The sequence below is a fragment of the Phyllostomus hastatus genome, unplaced genomic scaffold (genome assembly GCF_019186645.2).
Source record: "Phyllostomus hastatus isolate PE091 unplaced genomic scaffold, TTU_PhHast_1.1 phas_contig_65, whole genome shotgun sequence".
Classification (NCBI taxonomy): Eukaryota; Metazoa; Chordata; class Mammalia; order Chiroptera; family Phyllostomidae; genus Phyllostomus; species Phyllostomus hastatus.
Genome location: NW_025333932.1, coordinates 10,247,649 through 10,268,757, shown reverse-complemented (window position 1 = coordinate 10,268,757; position 21,109 = coordinate 10,247,649). Strand labels below are relative to the sequence as shown.

General features: G+C 34.5%; 1 protein-coding gene across 3 annotated transcripts in view; it reads left to right on the top strand.

The window, feature by feature from the left end:
• Positions 1 to 20,764, top strand: part of SNX16 (sorting nexin 16) — a 38,996-nt gene extending 18,232 nt beyond the window's left edge. For all 3 annotated transcript variants that reach the window (XM_045849516.1, XM_045849517.1, XM_045849518.1), the window contains 4 exons: positions 1,404 to 1,473; positions 17,370 to 17,506; positions 18,030 to 18,149; positions 18,846 to 20,764. In XM_045849516.1, coding sequence (XP_045705472.1) covers positions 1,404 to 1,473; positions 17,370 to 17,506; positions 18,030 to 18,149; positions 18,846 to 18,942 — 424 coding nt within the window. In that variant the 3' untranslated portion in view covers positions 18,943 to 20,764. The remainder of the gene's footprint in view (positions 1 to 1,403; positions 1,474 to 17,369; positions 17,507 to 18,029; positions 18,150 to 18,845) is intronic.
• Positions 20,765 to 21,109: the final 345 nt, after the last annotated feature.

Here is a 21,109-nt window from a genome sequence, read left to right as displayed (position 1 = left end):
TTAATTCTGGATTTTTTTCTTATTGCCATTGCTCTATATTAACTCATATTTTTGGGAGGGGAAAATTTCACTAAAAACCCCATTTTTCTCTTTATGACCATCCACTGACATCATCAATCTATGTGACCCAATTGAACCCAAAGTTTCATTCCCTTTTCAGCATAGGTTGACATCTGCTTTATATAATACATTAAGAAATTACGTTCCTATCCTCTTACACCTTAAAAAATTAAATATCCACATTTTTGTTTTAACATGCACATACAGTTGTCTCTGTCCAAAATTGCTTTTATAGAGTGGAGTATTTTAGTAAAAAGAGAGTTTAATTTCTAAGTTATTAACCTATTTTTGATAACTGCATAGTATAAGCATAGCAATACTATATTTCATTATTTCAAAATGTATGGTAATTCAGAAATGGGATGGTCAGAATTTTTCCCTTGGACTTCCTAGGCAAAATATTTAAGTAAACCAATATAATAAAAAAGATTGCAAGAAAAATCTTTAACTTTTTTCAGAGTAAGTACTTTTCAGTTAAATTACTTTAGATGGCCCTGGCTGGTATAGCTCAGAGGATTGAGGGCTGGCCTCTGAACCAAAGCATCGCAAGTTCGATTCCCAGTCAGGGCGCACAGCCTGGGTTGTGAGCCAGGTCCCCAGTGGGGGCCACGTGAAAGGCAACCACACATTGATGTTTCCCTCTTTTTCTTTCTCCCTCCCGTTTCTAAAAATAAATAAAATCTTTTTTTTAATATTTTATTTATTTTCTTTTTTTAGAGAGGGAAAGGAGGGAGATAGAGAGAGGGAAACATCAATGTGCGGTTGCTGGGGGCCGTGGCCTGCAACCCAGGCATGTACCCTGGCTGGGAATCGAACCTGTGACACTTTGGTTTGCAGCCCACGCTTAATCCACTGAGCTACGCCAGCCAGGGCAAATAAAATCTTTTTAAAAAATAAGTAAATAAATTACTGTAGATGAATACCACAAAGAAGAAACAGATGAAGTGTAAGTTAGAAATAGTATTTGTTCATAACAAGATTATCATTTTTAGAATAGTTCAAACTAACACTCCTTTGAAAGAGATAAAGTATCTGTTCGCCATTTAGATTGGTCTCTGTACCATTATTCTGAATTATATTTTATGTCCTGTAGTTTTTATATAACAAATTCTCCCTCTGCTATGTTCATAAGATCTTTAAAAACAGTTTAAAATCTTTGTATCTTCTATGTATTTTATGGTATTTGGTTGCTTGTATAAATCCACATAAACCAACTTGTTTATTTTGGTATATTAGCAGTCAACTTGCTTAAAAGACTGTATAGCTTCAAAGTAACTTCTGCTTCTTGCAATCTTTTGTAAACTTATTTGTACCCCAGCTAATTTTTTTTTTCCTTTGAAAAGCCTGGCAGTGAGAGAATTTCTTTGTCTGGATGATCCACCAGGTCCATTTGATAGCCTAGAAGAAAGCAGGGTGAGTGCTGTATTATATATCACATGAAAAGAGGAACAAATAATTCAGTACAATAACTACATTGTTCCTAGAATCAAATAGCAAACAGCAAAATATTATAGTTTCAAACCATGGTAGTTTTGCCCAGGAAGATTTTAATATTTGAGTCAAATGTTTTTTTCAATGAAATGTATGTACCTAGTTCAGTGAAAAAGTAAAAATGCATGGATGTCATGTAGTCAGTGAAGCTCTAAAATCAAATCCTGCATTTTATTCTCTATTTTTACTGTTTCAAAAAAAAAGAAAATTATTTGCAAATTTATTTTACTACATCTAATAGTACTATTTGTATGTTAAAGTATTCTTCCTTCTAAGTATCAAAGTCAGGAACCTACAGTTAAAATAAGACTGAAAACTTATTTTCAGAGATGGAAGTTAACTGACTTGTTAGTTCGGCTCAAGCTTGATGCTGCTCAGATTACACTAATTGACGTGTTAAAGTGGCCTATTTCTTGAAGCAATTGGCGAGATTATCAAAACAGATTTGGTAATAATAGATTAGCTAGGATTTTTTTGTAAGTTTTTTCCCCAAATGTTTAATGCTGTTTAAATAGAACAGATTTAATTAGTAGGTTTGTACTGTTTTCAGTTAAACTCAGTTCTTTGTATCAGAGTGAATACCATAGTTTTTCTGAAGTAAAATCAGCTTCAATGAAGTAAAATCTTTACCCATAATATTTGCTACTTGCTATTCTATGGTAAATGTACAGTTCAATACGTTTAGGAAATTTATGAAGCTGTGCCATAATCCAGTTTTAGAAATTTCTATCACCTCAGAAAAAAATTTCTACAAGCCATTTTGCAATCTACAGTCCCAGCCCCTAACTACTGGTCTGCTTTCACTCTGCAAATTTGCCTTTTCTGGATATTTCATATAAATACAATCACAATGTGTGTGTATGCCTATATGAATCAGTATTCAATTATATAATTTTTATATGTATAGATTTATAACTGTGTATAGTCTTTGTATATATAAAACATAATTTGTATCTTCTTTCATTAGAATAATTTTTTTATGGCAGAACAAGAAGTTTATTTCAGTTCTCTGTAACACTTACGATATTCCTGGAACATTAAATCATATAATTCCAGATTATTCATTGAACAATTGAATCCATGATTCTTATACTGAACCTACATTAGCTTCTATTAATACAACCTAAAAAGTATAATGAGTTTGGTAATGGTCTGATTATTATTTTGATTATTGAATATACTCCTTACTTAGCTTTAGTTGCCTCAGTTAACTGTAGTCTTTTCTGTTGTTGTTGTTCTATTACAGTTGTCCCAATTGTCCACCACAGCTCTCCCCTGCCCCACCCACCTCCTGTTCCCTCATTCTATCCCCACATTTTTGTCCATGCTACGGGTATTTATAACTGTTCCTTGACTAGACCTTTCCCCTTCTTTGCCCTCTTATGCCCATCCCCCCTCCCCTCTGGTCACTGTCAGTCTTATTTCCATGCCTCTGGTTCTACTTTGCTCGTTTGTTTGTTTTGTTCATTAGGTTCCTCATATAGGTGAGATCATATGATATTTGTCTTTCACCGCCTGACTTATTTCACTTAGCATAACATTCTCCAGTTATATACATGCTGTTGCAAAAGGTAGAAGTTCTTTCTTTCTGCTGCATAGTATCCATTGTATAAATGTACCACAGTTTTTTGATCCACTCATTTACTGATGGGCATTTAGGCTGTTACCACCATTCAGCTGTAGTAAATAATGATGCTAGAACATAGGGATGCATAGGTTCTTTTGAATTGGTGTTTCAGCATTTTTAGGGCATAATCCCAGCAATAGGATCAAAAGGCATTTCCATTTTTAGTTTTTTGAGGAAATCCCATACTGTTTTCTACAGTGGTTGCAGCAGTCTTCAACAAGAGTGCCCTACAGTTCCCTTTTCTCCACATCCCCACCAGCACTTGTTTGTTAATTTGTTAATGATGGCCATTCTGACCACTGTCAGGTGGTATCCATTGTGGTTTTAATTTGCCTCTCTCTGATGACTAGTGATATTGAGCATCCTTTCATGTGCCTATGGGTCCTCTGTATGACCTCCTTGGAAAAGTGTCTATTCACATCCTTGCCCCATTTCTTAATTGGATTGTTTGTCTTCTGGTGTTGGTCATACAAGTTCTTTATATATTTTGGAGATCAAACCCTTGTCCAAGGTATCATTGGCAAATATGTTTTCCCACACACTTGATGCCATTTTCTTTTTCCTGATGTTTTCTTTAACCATGTGGAAGTTTTTAATTTGATGTAGTCCCTTTTGTTTATTCTGTCCTTTATTTCCCTTGTCTTAGAGCAGGGGTGTCAAACTCATTTTCACCAGGGGCCACATCAGCCTCATGGTTGCCTTCAAAGGGCCAAAATAATTTTAGGACTGTATAAATGTTACTACTCCTTAATTGTTAAGGTGTTGAAATTACATTTGGCCCATTGAAGGCAACCACGAGGCTGATGTGGCCCCCAATGAAAGAGAGTTTGACACCCCTGCCTTAGGGATATATCAGTGAAAATACTGCTGCATGGGATATCTAAAGTTTTACTGCCTAAGTTTTCCTCTTGGACTTTTATGATATCATGGCTCATGTTTAACTCTTTTATTCATTCTGACATTTTTCTGCTGTGTGGTGTTAAGTTGGTGGTCTAGTTTCATTTTTCTTTTTTTTTTTTTCGTTTTTCTTTTTTCTTTTTTTTGGCATGTACCATTCCATTTCTCCCAACACCATTTGTTAAAGAGGCTATTTTTATTCCATTTTATGCTCCTGCACCCTTTGTCAAATATTAATTGACCATAGAGACATGGGTTTATTTCTGGGCTCTCTATTCTGTCCCATTGATCTATGTGTCTGTTCTTACAGCAGTACCGAAATCTTTTTATTACAGTGGCCTTGTAATATAGTTTGATTTAAAGTCCTGTGGTCCTTCCTACTTTGTACATCTTCTTTCTCAAGATTGCTGAGGCCATTTGCGGTTGCTTTTGGTTCCATATAAATTTTTGAAATATTTGTTGTAAATCTGTGAAATATGTCATTGGTATTTTTATAGGGATTTCATTGAATCTATAGATCGCTTTGGATAGTATGGACATTTTAATGACATTAATTCTTGCAATTCATGAACATGGTATATACTTCCATTTATTTGTATCTTCCTTAATTTCTTTCTTCAGTGTTCTGTAGTTTTCCAAGTATAGGTCTTTAACCTCCTTGTTTAAATTTATTCCTAGGTACTTTATTTTTCTTGTTGCTATAGTAAATTGGATTTTTTCCTAGTTTCTGTTTCTGATATTTCATTGTTGGTGTACAAAGTGCCTTTGATTTCTGAATATTGATTTTGTATCCCACTATTTTACCAAATTCACTTATTAGGTCAAGTTTTTTGGTGGAGCCTACAGGGTTTTCTGGGTACATTATCATGTCATCTGCAAATAATATAGCAAATTTTCTTCAAATAATTTGCAAATTTTACTTCTCCTTTCCAATTTGGATTCCTTTTATTTCTTTTTCTTATCTGATTGCTGTGGCTAAAACTTCCAATACTATGTTGAATAAAAGTGGACACCCCTGTCTTATGCCTTATCTTAGGGAGAAAGCCTTTCAATTTTGCCCATTGAGTGAGATGTTGATTGTAGGTTTCTCATAATGGCCTTTTATGTTGATGCATTCTCCCTCTATTACTACTTTGCTGAGCATTTTTATCAAAAGTAGGTACTATACTTTATCAAATACTTTTTCAGCATCTATTGATGTCATGATGTGATTTTTGTCTTTCCTTTGATTCATGTGGTATATTATGTTTATTGATTTATAAATATACTATCCTTACATCCTTGGGATGAATCCCACTTGATCATGGTGTATGATCTTTTTAATGTATTGCTGGATGCAGTTTACCAATATTTTGTTGAGGATTTTAGCATTTATGTTCATCAGTGATATTGGCCTGTAGTTTTCTTTCTTTGTTCAGTTTTACCTGATTTTGGGATTAAGATAATACTGGCCTCATAAAGAGTTTGGGTGTTGTCCCTGTTCCTGAATGTTTTGGAATACCATATGTCGCCTAGTATAATGTGTTATACTGTGTGTAGTGTACACCCATGTTTTTGGACCAAACTTTCAGGAAAAAACATCTTATCATTTTAATTTTTAATTCAATTTTTAATTTTTTATATTTAGATTATCATAATACAGGGTATTATATTGCATACATATATCTGTAGTACTTTCAAGTGTGACACTTTTAATGTATAAACATAAAAGATTAACATTTTATGTAAAAAGGATTTATCACTTCCCATGTATTATATGCATCCTTATTTTTCCCTCAGAAATTTGAGCAGCAACATGCACATTGTACATGGCAAAATATAGTAGTCTCAGGATAGAAGTTAGCTTTTCCCTAAGTATTTGGTAAAATTTCCCTGTGAAATCATCCAGTCCAGGGATGATGGACTGGATGCAGTCCATCATCCTGCCTTTGTGCCAGGAGTTTTTTGTGCCAGGAGTTTTTTGACTACTGCCTCAATTTCACTAGTTCTTGTCGGTCTATTCAGGCTTTCTGCTGCTGCTTGATTCAGTTTTGAAAGATTATAGGTTTCTATAAATTTGTCCATTTCACCCAGGTTCTCAAATTTCTTCCGTATAGTTGTTCATAGTAATTTCTTACCATCTTTTTTTATCTGTGGTATCAGTTGTAATCTCACCTCTTTCATTTCTGATTTTATATACTTGGGCTCTCTCTCTTTTTTTCTTGATGAGTCTGCTTAAAGGCTTGTCTATTTTGTTTATTTTCAAAGAACCAGCTCCTTGATTTATTGATCCTTTGAATTATTCTTTTAGTCTCTGTATCATTTAATTCTGCTCTGATTTTGATTATGTCCTTTCTTCTACTTGCTCTGGGATTTGTTTGTTGTTGTTCTTCCAGTCCTTGTAGATGTAGGGTTAGGTTATTTATTTGAAATGTTTCTATCGTTTTTAGGTAGACCTGTATTGCTATGAACTTCCCTCTCAGGACTGCCCTTTCTGTGTCCCATAGGTTCTGGGCTGTTTTGTGTTCATTGTCATTTTTTTCCAGAAACTTTTTTATTTCTTCCTTGATCTCATTGTTAACCCATTCATTGTTTAATAGCACGTTATTCAGTATCCATGAATTTCAATATTTTTGAGTTCTTTCCTTGAAATGGGTTTCCAGTTTTAAACCATTGTGATTTGAAAAGATGCTTGATAAGATTTCAGTTTTGTTGAATTTGTTGAGGCATGTTTGGCTCTACCATGTGGTCTGTTTTTGAGAATGTTCCATTAGCTTTTGAAGAGAATGAATATTTTGCTTTGGGGTGAAAGGTTCTGTACATATCAATTAAGTGCATTTGATCTAGAGAACAACTGTGTTGTTCAGTGCCACAATGTACTTGTTGACTCTGCTTGGAAGGTCTATTCCATTGTTGGCAGTGGGGTGTTAAAATCCCCTAGTATAAGTGTGCTGCTGTCAATACCTTTCTTGAAGTCCTCCAAGATTTTTCTTATGCATTTAGATTCTCATATGTTGGGTGCATATATATTTATAATGTTTATGTCTTCTTGATGGATTCTTCCCTTGAGTATTATAAAGTGTCCTTCTGTGTCTCTTTTTATGGCCTTTGTTTTGAAATCTATTTTGTCTTATATAAGTATTACTAGCCCAGCTTTTTGTTCCTGTCCATTTGCTTGGAATATTTTTTTCCAACCCTTCACTTTTAGTCTGTGTAGGTCTTTTGTTCTGAGGTGGGTCTCTTATAGGCAGCATTTATGTGGGTCATGTTTTCTTATCCACTCAACTACCCTTTGTTTTTTTATTGGAGCATTTAAACCATTTACATTTAAAGTTATTATTAGTAGGTACTTATTCATTGCCATTTTTTACCTTTATTCTTGTGTTCTACCCTCTCTCTTTTTCTTCAACTTCTGAATACAATCCTTTTAGCATCTCTTGAAATTCTGGTTTGATGGAAATATGTTCTTTTAGCCTTTTTTTGTCTCAGAATACCCTTATTTCACCTCCCGTTTTAAATAAGACCCTTGCTGGGTAGAGTAGACTTGGTTGCAGTTCTTTGCTGTTCAATGCTTGGAATATTTCTTGCCATTCTCTTCTGGCCTTAGTGTTTCTGTTGAATTATCAGCTGATGGCCTTATCGGAGCTCCCTTGTATGTTACTGTTTCTCCCTTGCTGCTTTTAAGATTCTCCCTTTGTCTTGGAATTTTTTCCTACACTGCCATCCAGCTCACTGACTCTATTCTCTGCTTCATCTATTCTGCTTTTGATTCTTTCTGCCATGTTGTTCTTTTCAGATATTTTATTTTCCATTTTTTCTTGGCTCTTATTGATAGTTTCTATGGCCTTTTTTTATGCTAGTGTAGTTCTCAGTAAGTTCCTTGTAGCTTCCCTACAGTTCTTGGTAGTTCTTGCACAGCTCATTGAGCATCCTTAGAACCATTATTTTGAAACCAGTGTCTGATAGTTTTGTTGCATCTATTTTATTTAGCATTGTTCCTGGGGATCTCTCCTTTCCATTGCCTTAAGTTACTTTTCCATTACTTTTGATTGGGTTGGGGGGTGTTTCTTTTCTTCCCATTTTAGGTGATTCTTCTTGTTTCCACATGTTAGATTGATCTGCTTTGACTCCCTCTCTTCCTGTTGTGACCTTATGTAGTAGGAGACTTGTGGGCTTCAGTGGTGCAGTTCTCTTGGTCTCCTGAACTAATGATGTTGGATTGCCCTTTGTGCTATTTATGTGGGCTATTTGGTTATAATTGGGTTTACATGGTTATTGGGTCATTCTTTAGTGGGTCCTTTTCTCTGGCTGGCTGACTGAGAGTCACTCTACCCACCACATCTTGTGTGCTGTCGTACAGTTGCTGCCAGGACAATACCAAACATCCCAGGAAACAAACCCACACCCACAAAAATAACCCCTACCTACAACAACACACTATCAACAGCAAGTGAGCCAATATTGATAAAGGTACAAAGAGATAAAGACTATTATAAGAAAGGAAAAGTGAGTATGAGATGACTAATTGAACGAAAACAATTTTGAGAGTGCTGAGGGAGGAGCAATACTAAGAGTAGGGAATAAATACAAGGCGAAGAAAGAAAAAAAGTAAAGCTTACATCATAAATAAAAAGGGAGGGAAGAAGGTGGAATGGAGTAAGAGATGGGAAGCGTATAGTATTAGGTTTTAACAGAAATTTTTAAAAAATATAGTGAGAGAGAAAAAAATAGGAATCAAATCAGAGAAAAAGATCCACCACAGTGTTATCAACAAGAAATTAGCAAAGATTAATATAGGTGGGTTGGGAATAAAATGGAAAAAAGAAAGAAAAGCTTAAGAGATATCTAGAAAGAGTAATGATATTGAGAGGATAGAGAGAAAGGGAATACTAACATTGAGGAATGAAAACCTTGAGGCTAAGACAGGGGGATATTAAAATTTAAAACAAAGAAAAAGGGGCAGGAGAAAGGCAACATGGAGTAGGAGTGAGCAACAGTAAAATTTGAGATTTGAAATACAAAAATGGTGAAGATATAGTAATAAAGATAAAGAAATGAAGTAACAACCACCATATCCACAACCAATGAACAGAAATTGATAAAAATGGAGAGAGAATAGAGGTATTTTAAGAACAGGAAAAAGAATGTGAGATGACTAATGACAAGAAAAATGCGTTTGAGTAGCTGGAGGGAGTAGAATTAGTAAGAGCACCAAAAGGAAGCAAATCATAGCAAGAGAGAAAATAAAATTTAAAATGAAAATAAGAGGAAACAAAGTAAAATAGAATAAGAGATAGGAGGAGCAAAATATGAGATCTGAAATAAACTATAATGTAAAATGTAGTACCCTAGGTAAGCCCAAACTTGAAGGACAAGAAATGGATGTTTAAAAGCTATGCAGGAGAGGAAAATAACACAAAAATATGAAGAAGACCACAGTGAAATTATCTTAGTAAATTCTAGTGTTTACCACTGTCTTTTCTTTCTGGACCCACCACTGGTGATGTCAGATGGTGTCCCAGTCTGTCCCTAGGCAGCGTGTTCAAGGCTACCAGCGATCCACGGTCTGTGGCTGCACTCTTCTGTTGTTAATCTAGTCAGTCTGTAATTAGTAGGCAGGCTTAAGCACCACAAGGTGGGGCAGAGTAATTACGGCAAGGGAAGCTATTGCTTCCCTTCAGGCTGATGCCACTTGGAGGGATCTGCTCTGCCTGAACAAGATGGCTCGTGCAGTATAGGGAATGACTCAACACAGGGATCCTTGTGACTACACCCTCAGTTGTCTCCCCCAAATCACCATCCCTATAGTCTCCTCAAGCTTCTCTAGACCATTCTGCCCTGCTTTTGCTGGAGCCCAGGCTAAGTGGCTGCAGTGAAATTTTCTGTTTTGGCCCCCTAAGAGGCTTTCTGTATCTCTAGCCATTGTTCCCTGGCAGACAGTAACCCCACTGCTTTTCACAACTGGATATTACCTGGGCTCCATTCCAACTCTGGTGCTATAGACTGAGAGGCCCAGCTTGGAATTTAGACTCCACACTTCTCATTGGGAAATCCTAGCCACTGAAATTTTCCCTCTGGCACTTCAGCTGCCGCCTATGGGAGCCCAGCCAGGCCTCTCGAGTCTCTTCCACACTCTGTACCAGTCTTATTGTTGTGAAATGGTTTCTACTGTCTGTCCATGGCTATAAGGCTCCTCTTCAGCTATTGTTCAGTTTGTTATTCTGGATGATTACGCTACAATTTTGTTGTAATTCCAGATTGGTCCTGGGAGGAAATTAGTGTAGCTTTCACATACTCCTCTGCTATCTTGGATCTTAGCATAATGTTTTTGAGGGTCATCCATGGTATAGCCTCTATCAACATGTTAGTGCTTTTTGTTACTGAATGGTATTTCATTGTATACATATACTACATTTTGTTTGGGATTATTTCCAGTTTTGTGCTATTATAAATAATGCTGTTATGAACAGTCTCATAGAGGGCTTTGTGTGGACTTGTTTTTGTTTCTCTTGGTTTGATCCCTGGGAGTGGAATATTTGATTATATGGCAAAGATCATGTTTAACTTTTTAAAGAAACTTACAAATATTTTCTAAAATGCCTATATCATTTTACATTCCCACCAACAGTGTATGAGAGTTCCAGTTCACTTACAAATATTTTTTCTTTCTTTTTTCTCTAGGCTATAAAATTGGGGTTATTTTACATTTAAATTTTACATTCTAGTTCCTCTTTAAAGAGAAGGGCTGACATCACTGAATCTCCCTTCCTGTATGCTACAAGTGTCTCAAGATGAACTCAGCCAGCCTTTTCAATAGAGCAAGCATTCTCTGATCCCCACCACTACCTATTGTCTGACACTTGGCTTACACCAAGTATATACAGGAAGTAGTGGAAGTTGAGGCTGCAGAATAAGGAGTGAGGCTAGATCATGCTCTGTATGACCTAGAGCACCAACCAGAGCATTGATATAATATCTATCTTTTTATTATATCCATTGTTGTGGGTGATGATGGTATTTCATTATAGTTTTAATTTGCATTTCGCTAATGATTTTTGTATGTTGATCAATTTTTCATGGGCTTTTTAACCATTCAGATTTTCTTTGATGAATTTTCTAGTTAAGCCTTTTGTCCATTTTTTAAAATTTGGGCTCTTCATCTTATTGAGTTGTAAGAGTTTTTTATTTGGATACAAGACCCTTACCAAGATGCATGATTTATAAATATTTTCTCCCAGTCTGTACGTGTCTTTTCATCTTGTTAATGGTCTTTGAAGTGCTACTGTTTTTAATTTCAGTGAAGTTCATTTTATCACTTTATGGCTTATGCTTTGGGTGCTATATCCTAAGAACTCTTTGCCTAATACAGGGTCACAAAGATTTTTTCCTACTTTTTTCCTAGAAATTTTAGAGTTGAAGCTGCTACATTTAGGTCTCTGACCTATCCCAAGCTAATTTCTTTGTAAGGTGTGAGAAAAGAGTATCAAGTTCCTATAGATATATAATTGTGTCACTACCCTTTATTGATTTGTGTTGACACCTTTATCAATAGAAGGGTTTGCTTCTGGACTTTTGTATTCTTCATTGATCTACTTACCTATCCTCATATCAGCACCACACAGTCCTATTTACTGTTGCCCTATTGTGGCTACTGTTTAACTGGTATATCTTTTTCCATCCTTTGTTTTCAATCTGTTTGTATCTTTCAATCTAAAGTCTGTCTGTTGTACATAGCATATAGTGGGGTGTTGGGCATTTATTCAGTCTGACATATCTGCGTTTTACTATTTGTTTCACATATCTCTCATCTGTTTCAGTCTCCTTTCTGCTTAACTGCCTAACATTGTATGAAATAAATAAGTATACTATTTTGATTCCTCTGTAGAAATTTTCTAGTGGTTGTTCAAGGTGTTGGTAGTATGCATCTTAACACTACTTCAGAATAAAACTTAATTCCAATAAATTATACACTTGGCTCCAATATATCCTCTCCCCCCGCCCACTGTGTTGCTGTTAGTATATATTTTATATCTATGTATGATACAAATATAACAATACAGTATAGTAATTATTTCCTTCTACAACCTTTTGTCTTTTAAATAAGATGATGAGAAAACATATTTTATGTACTCTTTTATATTTATTCATATATTTACTATTTTCTTCCTGTGGATTGGTGTTATCATCTACTTTCAAATCCCTTCAACTTTAAAGCCTTTATGTAGTATCTCTTGTAAGGCAGGTCTGTTGGAAACAAGTTCTCAGTCTTTGGTTTTCTGAGAATGTTTTTTTTTCTTTTATCCTCACCTGAGGACATATTTTCGTGGCTTTTAAGGAGAGAGGAAGGGGGAAGAGAGGAGGGGACATAAATATTGATGTAGAGAGAAACATCAATTGGTTAATTCTCATAGGCTCCCTGACTGGGGATCAAATCCACAACTTGGGTATGTACCCTGACCAGTAATTGATCCCACAACCTTCAGTGCAGAGGATAATGCTCCAACCAAGCCATACAGGCCAGGGTTTAGAATGTTCATTTTTAAAGCATAGTTTAGTTGACAGGTTTTTTTCTTTCACTATTTCGTGTCATTCCATTATCTTCTGGACTCCATTGTTTCTGGTGAAAAGTCAGCTTTTAATTATATTATTGTTCCCATGTACATGGTGAGTCATTATGGCCTTGGTACTTTCACAGATGGAGGTATACATTAATTCTCAGAGTGACCTCATGTAGTAGTTACTTTATTATCCTCTTTTGCAAAAGTGGAAAGTGAAGACCAGAAAGGTCAGCAGAGTTAGTGCCTTGTGATGAAGCCTGGGCTCCTTACAGAGTATCTACAGCCTCCAATTTTGAGGCCTTCATTGTAGTTAAACTATGTTGCATAGAGGTCCTGTTTTGCACTTCTCAAAATAATCCTACACTATCTCTGGGTACCTGCAGTGACTCTGGGATAGAGCTAAAGGGAAGGCACATGCTCACCATCTTGTCCATGGCCAGCAACTGCCATTGAATGTACTCTCCACATATTCATGGAGGAAGAGCTTAAGCTTAGTTCATGCAGTGAGCTCAAAAAAGACAACCATGTTAGCATCGTGAAATAGGAAGCGCAAGCCATCAGCTGATAATGGGACATACTGGAGGGGCATGTTAACTTTATTTTTGTTTGGGATCATATATTTGCATCATTCTCCTTAAAGAAAGGAAAAGTGTAAAAATCTGAGATTTTCTTGGGTGATTTTTTAAAAGAAAAAAGTTACGTAAATCAAAAAAAAGTAGCAATAATGAATATACTAAATAACGTCATGTGTCATTCACAATGAGACTGTTTTTAAGGTAAATGAATACATATGAGGTCTGTCCGGAAAGAGTCCAGCCATTGTTAAAATAACAAGAATGGTTTGCACATTATGTAACTTGGCAGCCAAGGAGAGTGAACTGGAATGCATATGTGTGAACAAAGATGACTTCACTGTACTAGTCAGTGGGGACAGTATACACCACTGAGTGAGCATGTGTACTATGTCTGTCACATTCAAAATGACTGAACGAGTAGAGCAATGAATCTGCATCAGATTTTGCATCAACCTTCGACATTCCTCCATGGAAAGTATTCAGATGATTCAGAAGGCTGCAGCTATGGGCGACTGGTGATTGGCTGCTTCATCACAAAAACTGTCCTGCTCATGCATCATGTCTCTTGCAGTTTTTTGGTGAAACCAAATCACCCAGCTAACCCATCCCTGCTCCACCCAGATTTGGCACCCTGTGACTTCTGGCTTTTCCCAAAACAAAAATCACTTATGAAAGGGAAGAGATTTCAGACTGTCAATGAGATTCAGGAAAATATGACAGGATAGCTGATGACAATTGGGAGATCTGTCTGAGGTCCCCAAGTGCCTCTTGGAAAAGGACTGAGGCATTACTGTTCTGTGTACATTGTTTCTTATATCTTGTATCCTCTTCAATAAATGTGTCTGTTTTTATTGTGCATGGCTGGGTACTTTCTGGACCAACCTCATAGATCTCTTTGTGTTTATCATTCTTTGGACCATCAAGCTTCTTAGTTTTGGCAGGTTAATGCTCAACATCAGACCTAGGAATGTGTTGGCCATTATCTGTTCAAATAATTTTTCAGTCCTTTTTTGTTTCATACTTCCTTTTGTAGGATTTCTATTACCCACCTATATGTTTGTATACTTTGTATTGTATGACATGTTTCTTCAGTGTTATTTATTTTTCTTCATTTAGTTCTCTTTTTTCAAGTTGGAGTCTATATTGATCTATCTTCAAGTTCACCAATTCTTTTCTCTGACATCTCCATCTGCTGTTGAGCCCCTCTTGTTAATTTTTTTCATTTTAATTGTACTTTTCAAATCCATAATTTATCTTTTCTTGTCATTCTGTAGTTTTCTTATTGAGATTCTCTATTTGTTTTTTTATTATTATACTTATTTATTCTATTACACTTGGCCCAATTTTTCCCACCTTATCCTCCTCCACCCCTCACAATCCTTGCTCCAACAGTCATTCCCTAAACCATTGTCCTTGTCCATGTCCATGCATCTTTCACACACATTTTTGACTAATCCCTTCCACTTATGTACACCATCTCTATCTCCACATTCCCCTCTTGCAGCTGTCAGTCTGTTCATGATTCCATGTCTCTAGTTCTGTGTTGCCTGTTAATTTATTTTGTTCATTAGATTCCTTTTATAAATGAGATCGTATGGTATTTTGTCTTTCACCAGCTAGCTTATTTCACTAGCATAATAGTCTCCAGTCACAACCATGCTGTCTCAAAAGGTAGCAATTCCTTCTTTCGGATGCATAGTATTTCATTGTGTAAATATACCACACTTTTTTTAATCCACTCATCTACTAATGGGCACTTAGGCTGTTTCTAACACTTGACTATTGTAAACAGCACTACTATAAACATTAGGGTGCATAAGTTCTTTTGAATTAATGTTTTGGGATTCTTGGAGTGTATTCCCAGCAGTGGAATTGTTGGATCAAAAGGCAGTTCCATTTTTAGTTTTTTGAGGATATTTCATACTGTTTTCCACAGTGGCTGCACCAGTCTGCATTCCCATTAACAGTGTTCCCTATTCTTCACATTCTCACCAGTACTTGTTTTTGCTGATTTATTAATGATAACCATTTTGGCAGGTGTGAGGTGGTATCTCAGTGGCTTTAATTTGCATCTCTGATAACTAGTGATGTTGAGTATTTTTTGATATGTCTATAGGCCTTCTGTATGTCCTCCTTGGAGAAGTGTCATTCAGGTACTTTGCCCGTTTTTAATTGGATTGTTTGTCTTCCCAGTGTTGAGTCATATTTATTCTTTATATATTTTGGAGATTAAACCCTTGTTTGATACATCATTGGTAAATATGTTCTCCCATATAGTTGGTCCCCTTTTTATTTTGATTATGGTTTCTTTAGCTCTGCGAAAGCTTTTTAATTTGATATAGTCCCATTTGTTTATTTTTTCCCTTATTTGCCTTCCCTAGGAGATATAACAGCAAAAGATTGCTGTGGAAGATATCTGAAATTTCACTGCCTGTGTTTTCCTCTAGGACTTTATGGTATCACCACTTATATTTAAGTCTTTTGTCCATTTTGAGTTTATCCAGTGTATGGTGTACATTGGTGGTCTAGTTATATTTTTTTGTGTGTACCATTCCTCTCCCAACACCATTTATTGAAGCAGCTGTCATGCCCCCTTTGTCAAATATTAGTTGACCATAGATACATAGATTTCATTCTGGGCTCTCTTATCTGTTCCATTAATATATGTGTCTGTTCTTATGCCAATCCCATACTGTTTTGATTACAGTGGCCCTGTAGTATAGTTTGATATCAGGTATTGTGATCCCTCCAACTCTGTTCTTTCTCAAGATTACTGAGGCTATTCAGGATCATTTTTGTTCCATATAAATTTTTGAAGTATTTGTTATAAGTGTGAAATACGCCATTGTTATTTGAATAGGAATTGCATTGAATCTGTAGATTACTTTGGGTAGTGTGGACATTTTAATGAAGTTAATTCTTGTAATCCATGAACACGTTATGTTTCCATTTATTTGTATCTTCCTCAATTTATTTCTTCAGTGTTCTGTAGTTTTCCATGTACAGGTTTTTAACCTCCTTGGTTGAATTTATTTCTAGGCACTTCATTTTTTTGTTGCTGGAGTAAATGGGATTTTTTCCTTAATTTCTCTTTCTAATAGTTCATTTTTGCTGTACAGAAATTCCATCAATTTCTGAATATTGACTTTGTGTCTGCTATTTTGCCAAATTCACTTATTAGGTCTAGTAGTTCTTTGTTAGAGACTATAGTAGGGGTATCCAACCTTTTGGCATCTCTGACCACACTGGAAGAAGAATTGTCTTGGCCACACATTAAATATATTGCAACATGTATTCACAAAAATAAAACCTCATAATGTTCTAAGTAAATTTACTATTTTGTGTTGGGCTTCATTTACAGCCATCGTGGGCTTCATGTAGCCTGCGGGTTGCAGATTAGACACCCCTGCTAGGGTTTCCTATGTAGACTATAATGTCATCTGCAAATAATGACAGTTTTACTTCCTCCTTTCCGGTAGGATGCCTTTTATTTATTTTTCTTGCTAATCACTGTGGCTGGAACTTTCAGTACTATGTTGAATAAGAGTGATGAAAGCGGACACCCCTGTATTCTTCCTGATCTTAAGGGAAAAGCTTTTAGGTTTTGTACATTGATTATGATGTGAAATGTTCTAATTTGTTGAGTTTATAATTTGTTAATTATTATACTTGGCAAATCTTTGTATCTGGCAGTATAAGTATTCCCTGCCTTGTTCTTCTTTAAGTTAGCTATATACTTTTCTATATGGATTATTTAATTTAGCTATATACTCTTCTATATGGGTTATTTAATTAACATGTGAGTTTTATGGAAAATCCTACTGGCATTTTGGGGGGAATTATAATAAATTGATGGAATGATTTTGTAGACTACTTCTTTACAGTAATGAATCTTTATGAGATCTTTGTTTACTTAGCTCTCTTTATTTAAACTCCTTCAGTAAAGTTTTAAATTTTTTCCTTAACCTTCTAAGGAGAGCTGTAGGATTTATCATCATAATTGATATTTTTATTATATTCTAATTTATTACTCCTGTTATTGATTTTTGCATATTAGTTGATATGTTGTTTTGTATTTACTATTTCTGTTTACTATCACTGAGCTAATACAAATAGGAAGATACTGTATACATAATTAATTTTATTCTTTTTCTACATAAGATTTTTTTGTTTGTTTTTAAGGCTTTCTGTGAAACTTTAGAGGAGACAAACTACCGTTTTCAGAAAGAATTATTTGAAAAACAAAAAGAGGTGGAGTCACTGAAGAAACTGCTCAGTGAGAAGCAACTACATATAGAGATGCTAGAGAAAAGGATCAGGTGTGTTTCAATACCTGCATTTCTACTCTAAGTCAACTCTCTACTCTAGGGTAAACACCCTTTGTATTTAATATGCTTTAGGAAATTTCTAATTTAAAAGTCATGGACTCTTCATGTCCTTCCTTGTAGATTGAGAAAATTTATTTATCAATTATTTATTTAGGAGACTGAACATTTGAAGAATGGGAAACTTCAGGATACTAAGCCTCTAGCTGTTCAACAGGATAAACATTATTCATTTTAACCTATTTAAATGACAGCTTTGTTTCTAGGCATTTATGCCAAATTTTTACATACAAAGTTTTAGTTTGCTTTCTCATCAGCATGCACTGAATTGATGCTGAAATCATTTTAAATTAATCATAAATAATAATGTTTTTGTTCACTCCCAGTCAGCAATTTATGACTATATTAAGATTTAACAGCTGAAGACAACGAAAGCTACATATATTCACAACAAACATACATAATTATTTCAAGAAGACATTTGATAGGAAAATAACTTACTGTAATTTACTTGTAGAGCATTGTGTTTAGAACCTGAGGAGTCACTGCACTTGTCAGGTACAGAAGGTGAACAGATCCTAAAGGTGGATGCCCCTGTACTTCAGTTTGGTCAAGAATTCTTGGATGAAGAATCCAGGTATATAATGTTTAGTTTATTATAGCCTAATCATCAGAATAACTGGAGGGAAGTTGTTATAATACTCAGTAGAGTATCTTTTACACAGTCATTTATTGTTGCATCATGAATCTGCTGAGCACACAGAGAAAGACTGTAGGTATTCTAGGCTGCCCATTAACACTGAGTCTTTGGCAGATAGGCTCTAAGAGTTTTTATAAAAATACCTAATTTGAAGCTATGTCTGAATTAACTGGGCTGTGAGTCAATTAATTAATTTTGTGGATTTTGACAAATTAATCTCCCACAATGTCAGTCTTTTTCCATTCAAAATGTGGGACACTGTAATAGCCACTACCCTGCCTACATGATAGGAATGACAAAAATAGTATTTTTAAAAGCCTATAGAATTTTTATTGCATATAAATCCAAGCTAATTATTAATACTTTACCAGTAATTGTTAAGCTATAATTATGACAATAAATTTCATGTTTGTAAGGGTAATCACAAACTAGATTTTTATTGATAAATGGTTGTTGGAAGAGCTGATAGAATTAAAAATATATCTCTAAAAGTTCTTTGGCAGTGACAAGTGAAAAATATTACATTATATTATATTTTTTCATTAAACATTTAAATATTCTTTACATAAAAGATTTTTAAAGGTAATAGCATGCATCCTGCCTTGACAGTGATGTGTTTCTCTTTCTTTGCAGAGCTGATGACAAGTCATGCTTAAGTTTTAGTGAACCTGAAAATTCTGTGTTAGAGGTAGAAGTAGCAGAAGTGGCTTATCATGCAGAAGAAGACTAATCCATCATAGCTATTCCTTCCCTTTCTACATCTCAGAAGCTTTAGATTATTTACTGAAAATAGTGAGAATGCACATGTATAAAGTTTACATGAAGAAAAGTGTTTTAAGTTATGGGGGTAAGAAGTATATTCACTGATACTTTAAATTGTCTTTTATTCAACCTTTGGATTTAATACACTAAAAAAAAGTCTAGTTAGAGTTCTACTATCAAGACCCACATCCTTAAATACTGTGCATAAATTATTTTGTTTTTTTGTCAGTATATTGCTCCAAACCACCAATGTGTATTTATGTTACCAGTTATATTAGTCAAATGGAAATTTATTGCATGTTGCTCTCACCATCTGGTTGAGATATACTTCTTTGTGTCTCTGCCATGATTTAGTTGGTAAAGAACTAAGTTTTAAATGTTGAAATGTTTACCATCTCAAAATAAAAACTGCTTATTTAGAATGCTACTATTAAAAGTAGAAAACTTTCTAGTACCAAAGGAAAACTATTTGAAAGAGCTGTGATAATATAACTAAAGTGCTAAAATAGCCTTGATTTTAAAAGTTAATTCATTAATATCAAAATACTTTAAGTGTCCTGGTTTATTGTTATACTTGTTTATTTTCTACATAATCTTTATCTTAAATCTCTACCTATAGAATCAGTGAGTTTGCCTCTTTGAGAACACTACCTCTTTTGCTAATCAAGGCATACTCTTTTGAAAATATATTATGGACTCTAAGCAAATAAGGAGTTATTCAAAAAAATACAAATAAAAAGCCATACACACACACAGAGTTCCTAGCTATGTAGACTCCTGGCATTGCATGTCTATATGTATAAATATGTTGCTATATTCTGTTCTTGGCAATTTTCTTTTTAATATATTTAGCCAAGTGATGCACTTTATGGTAATTAAAGTCTTTTGTGCCAAGTTGAATTGGTGAATTTCTTTAGTGAGTAGAGTTATGTACGGACTTCAGTACTTCACTTTTTACAAGTCTCCTGGGGTCTGCTTATTTAGCTTTATAAAAAAGTGTTCATTTCTGTTTTGTGTACAGTTGTCAAAAGTGCCTTGTTTCATTTTTATAGTGTGGAGTTATTCATTTTCTATTTCTACTGTTTTGCATATTGCTGTTAGTAAGCATCATAATAATGCTAGCATTTTGAGATCCTAGTTGATATATTGAACTCCATATATTTTTTAAAACCTGAGGGAAACTTGCTGGGGAAATAAAATAACAAGCTTCATTTTTTTTTCCCTCACTATCTAAAAGTGTGTCAGTATCTTGATGAATGTATTAAGATGTCATTATCTAAAATTTAACTCACATAGATCAACAGATCCAATGGCTGTTTTTCATCTTTGATCTAAAAAGAAGACTACCAAAATACCAAAATTTTAAAAGTCTTATGTCAAAAATGCCCCAGGTATGCATTGTCTCAGAGTATTTTCCACAAAGTGTACCAGAAATGTGTTTAGTAGTGTGGGAGAAAGAAAGAAAACATAACACACTGTTCTACTTGTATCTTTCAAAATATTATATTATGTTTAAAAAGAACAATCATTTAAGTTAATTTTTAATCTAATAAAACATGATTATCTATGCTAAATTCCAGATATTATAACACTACATTTCTGTTTTAAAGTAAACCATACAGTTTCAAAATCTGGTCTTTCATACGATTGTAAATTTGGAATGAGTGAAGAAAAATTCTTGTTAATTAGGAAAGCGAGTGTTATTTATATTTAGAATTTACTTTTTTACCTTTATAATGCATTTTATTCCCAGTATTATATTTGTTTAATAAATTATTTTTTCAGTACAACAGTAGGTGTGTTATTCAGATATTGAATACTATTCCCTCCAGTTTCTACGTTCTTTTCCCATCCCTACAATTATTGTAAATTTAGTTGTAGTTAACTGCTGCATTTCACAGATGTGTAATGAGTTTTTAAGTTTACACTTTATATTAAGTCTTCGTGAAAAGTAACCAACATTAATTAAACAATTGAACATAACTGAAACAGAAAATTCTTTTGTGGGTAATATTTTAACCTTTGAAAAATGAAGTTTACAAATAGATAGTACAACCATAAAATGTAGCATTTTAAACTGTATTATCTCTCTGCTATATAAAGATTAGCTATTAAAAGCACATTTATTTAGAAAA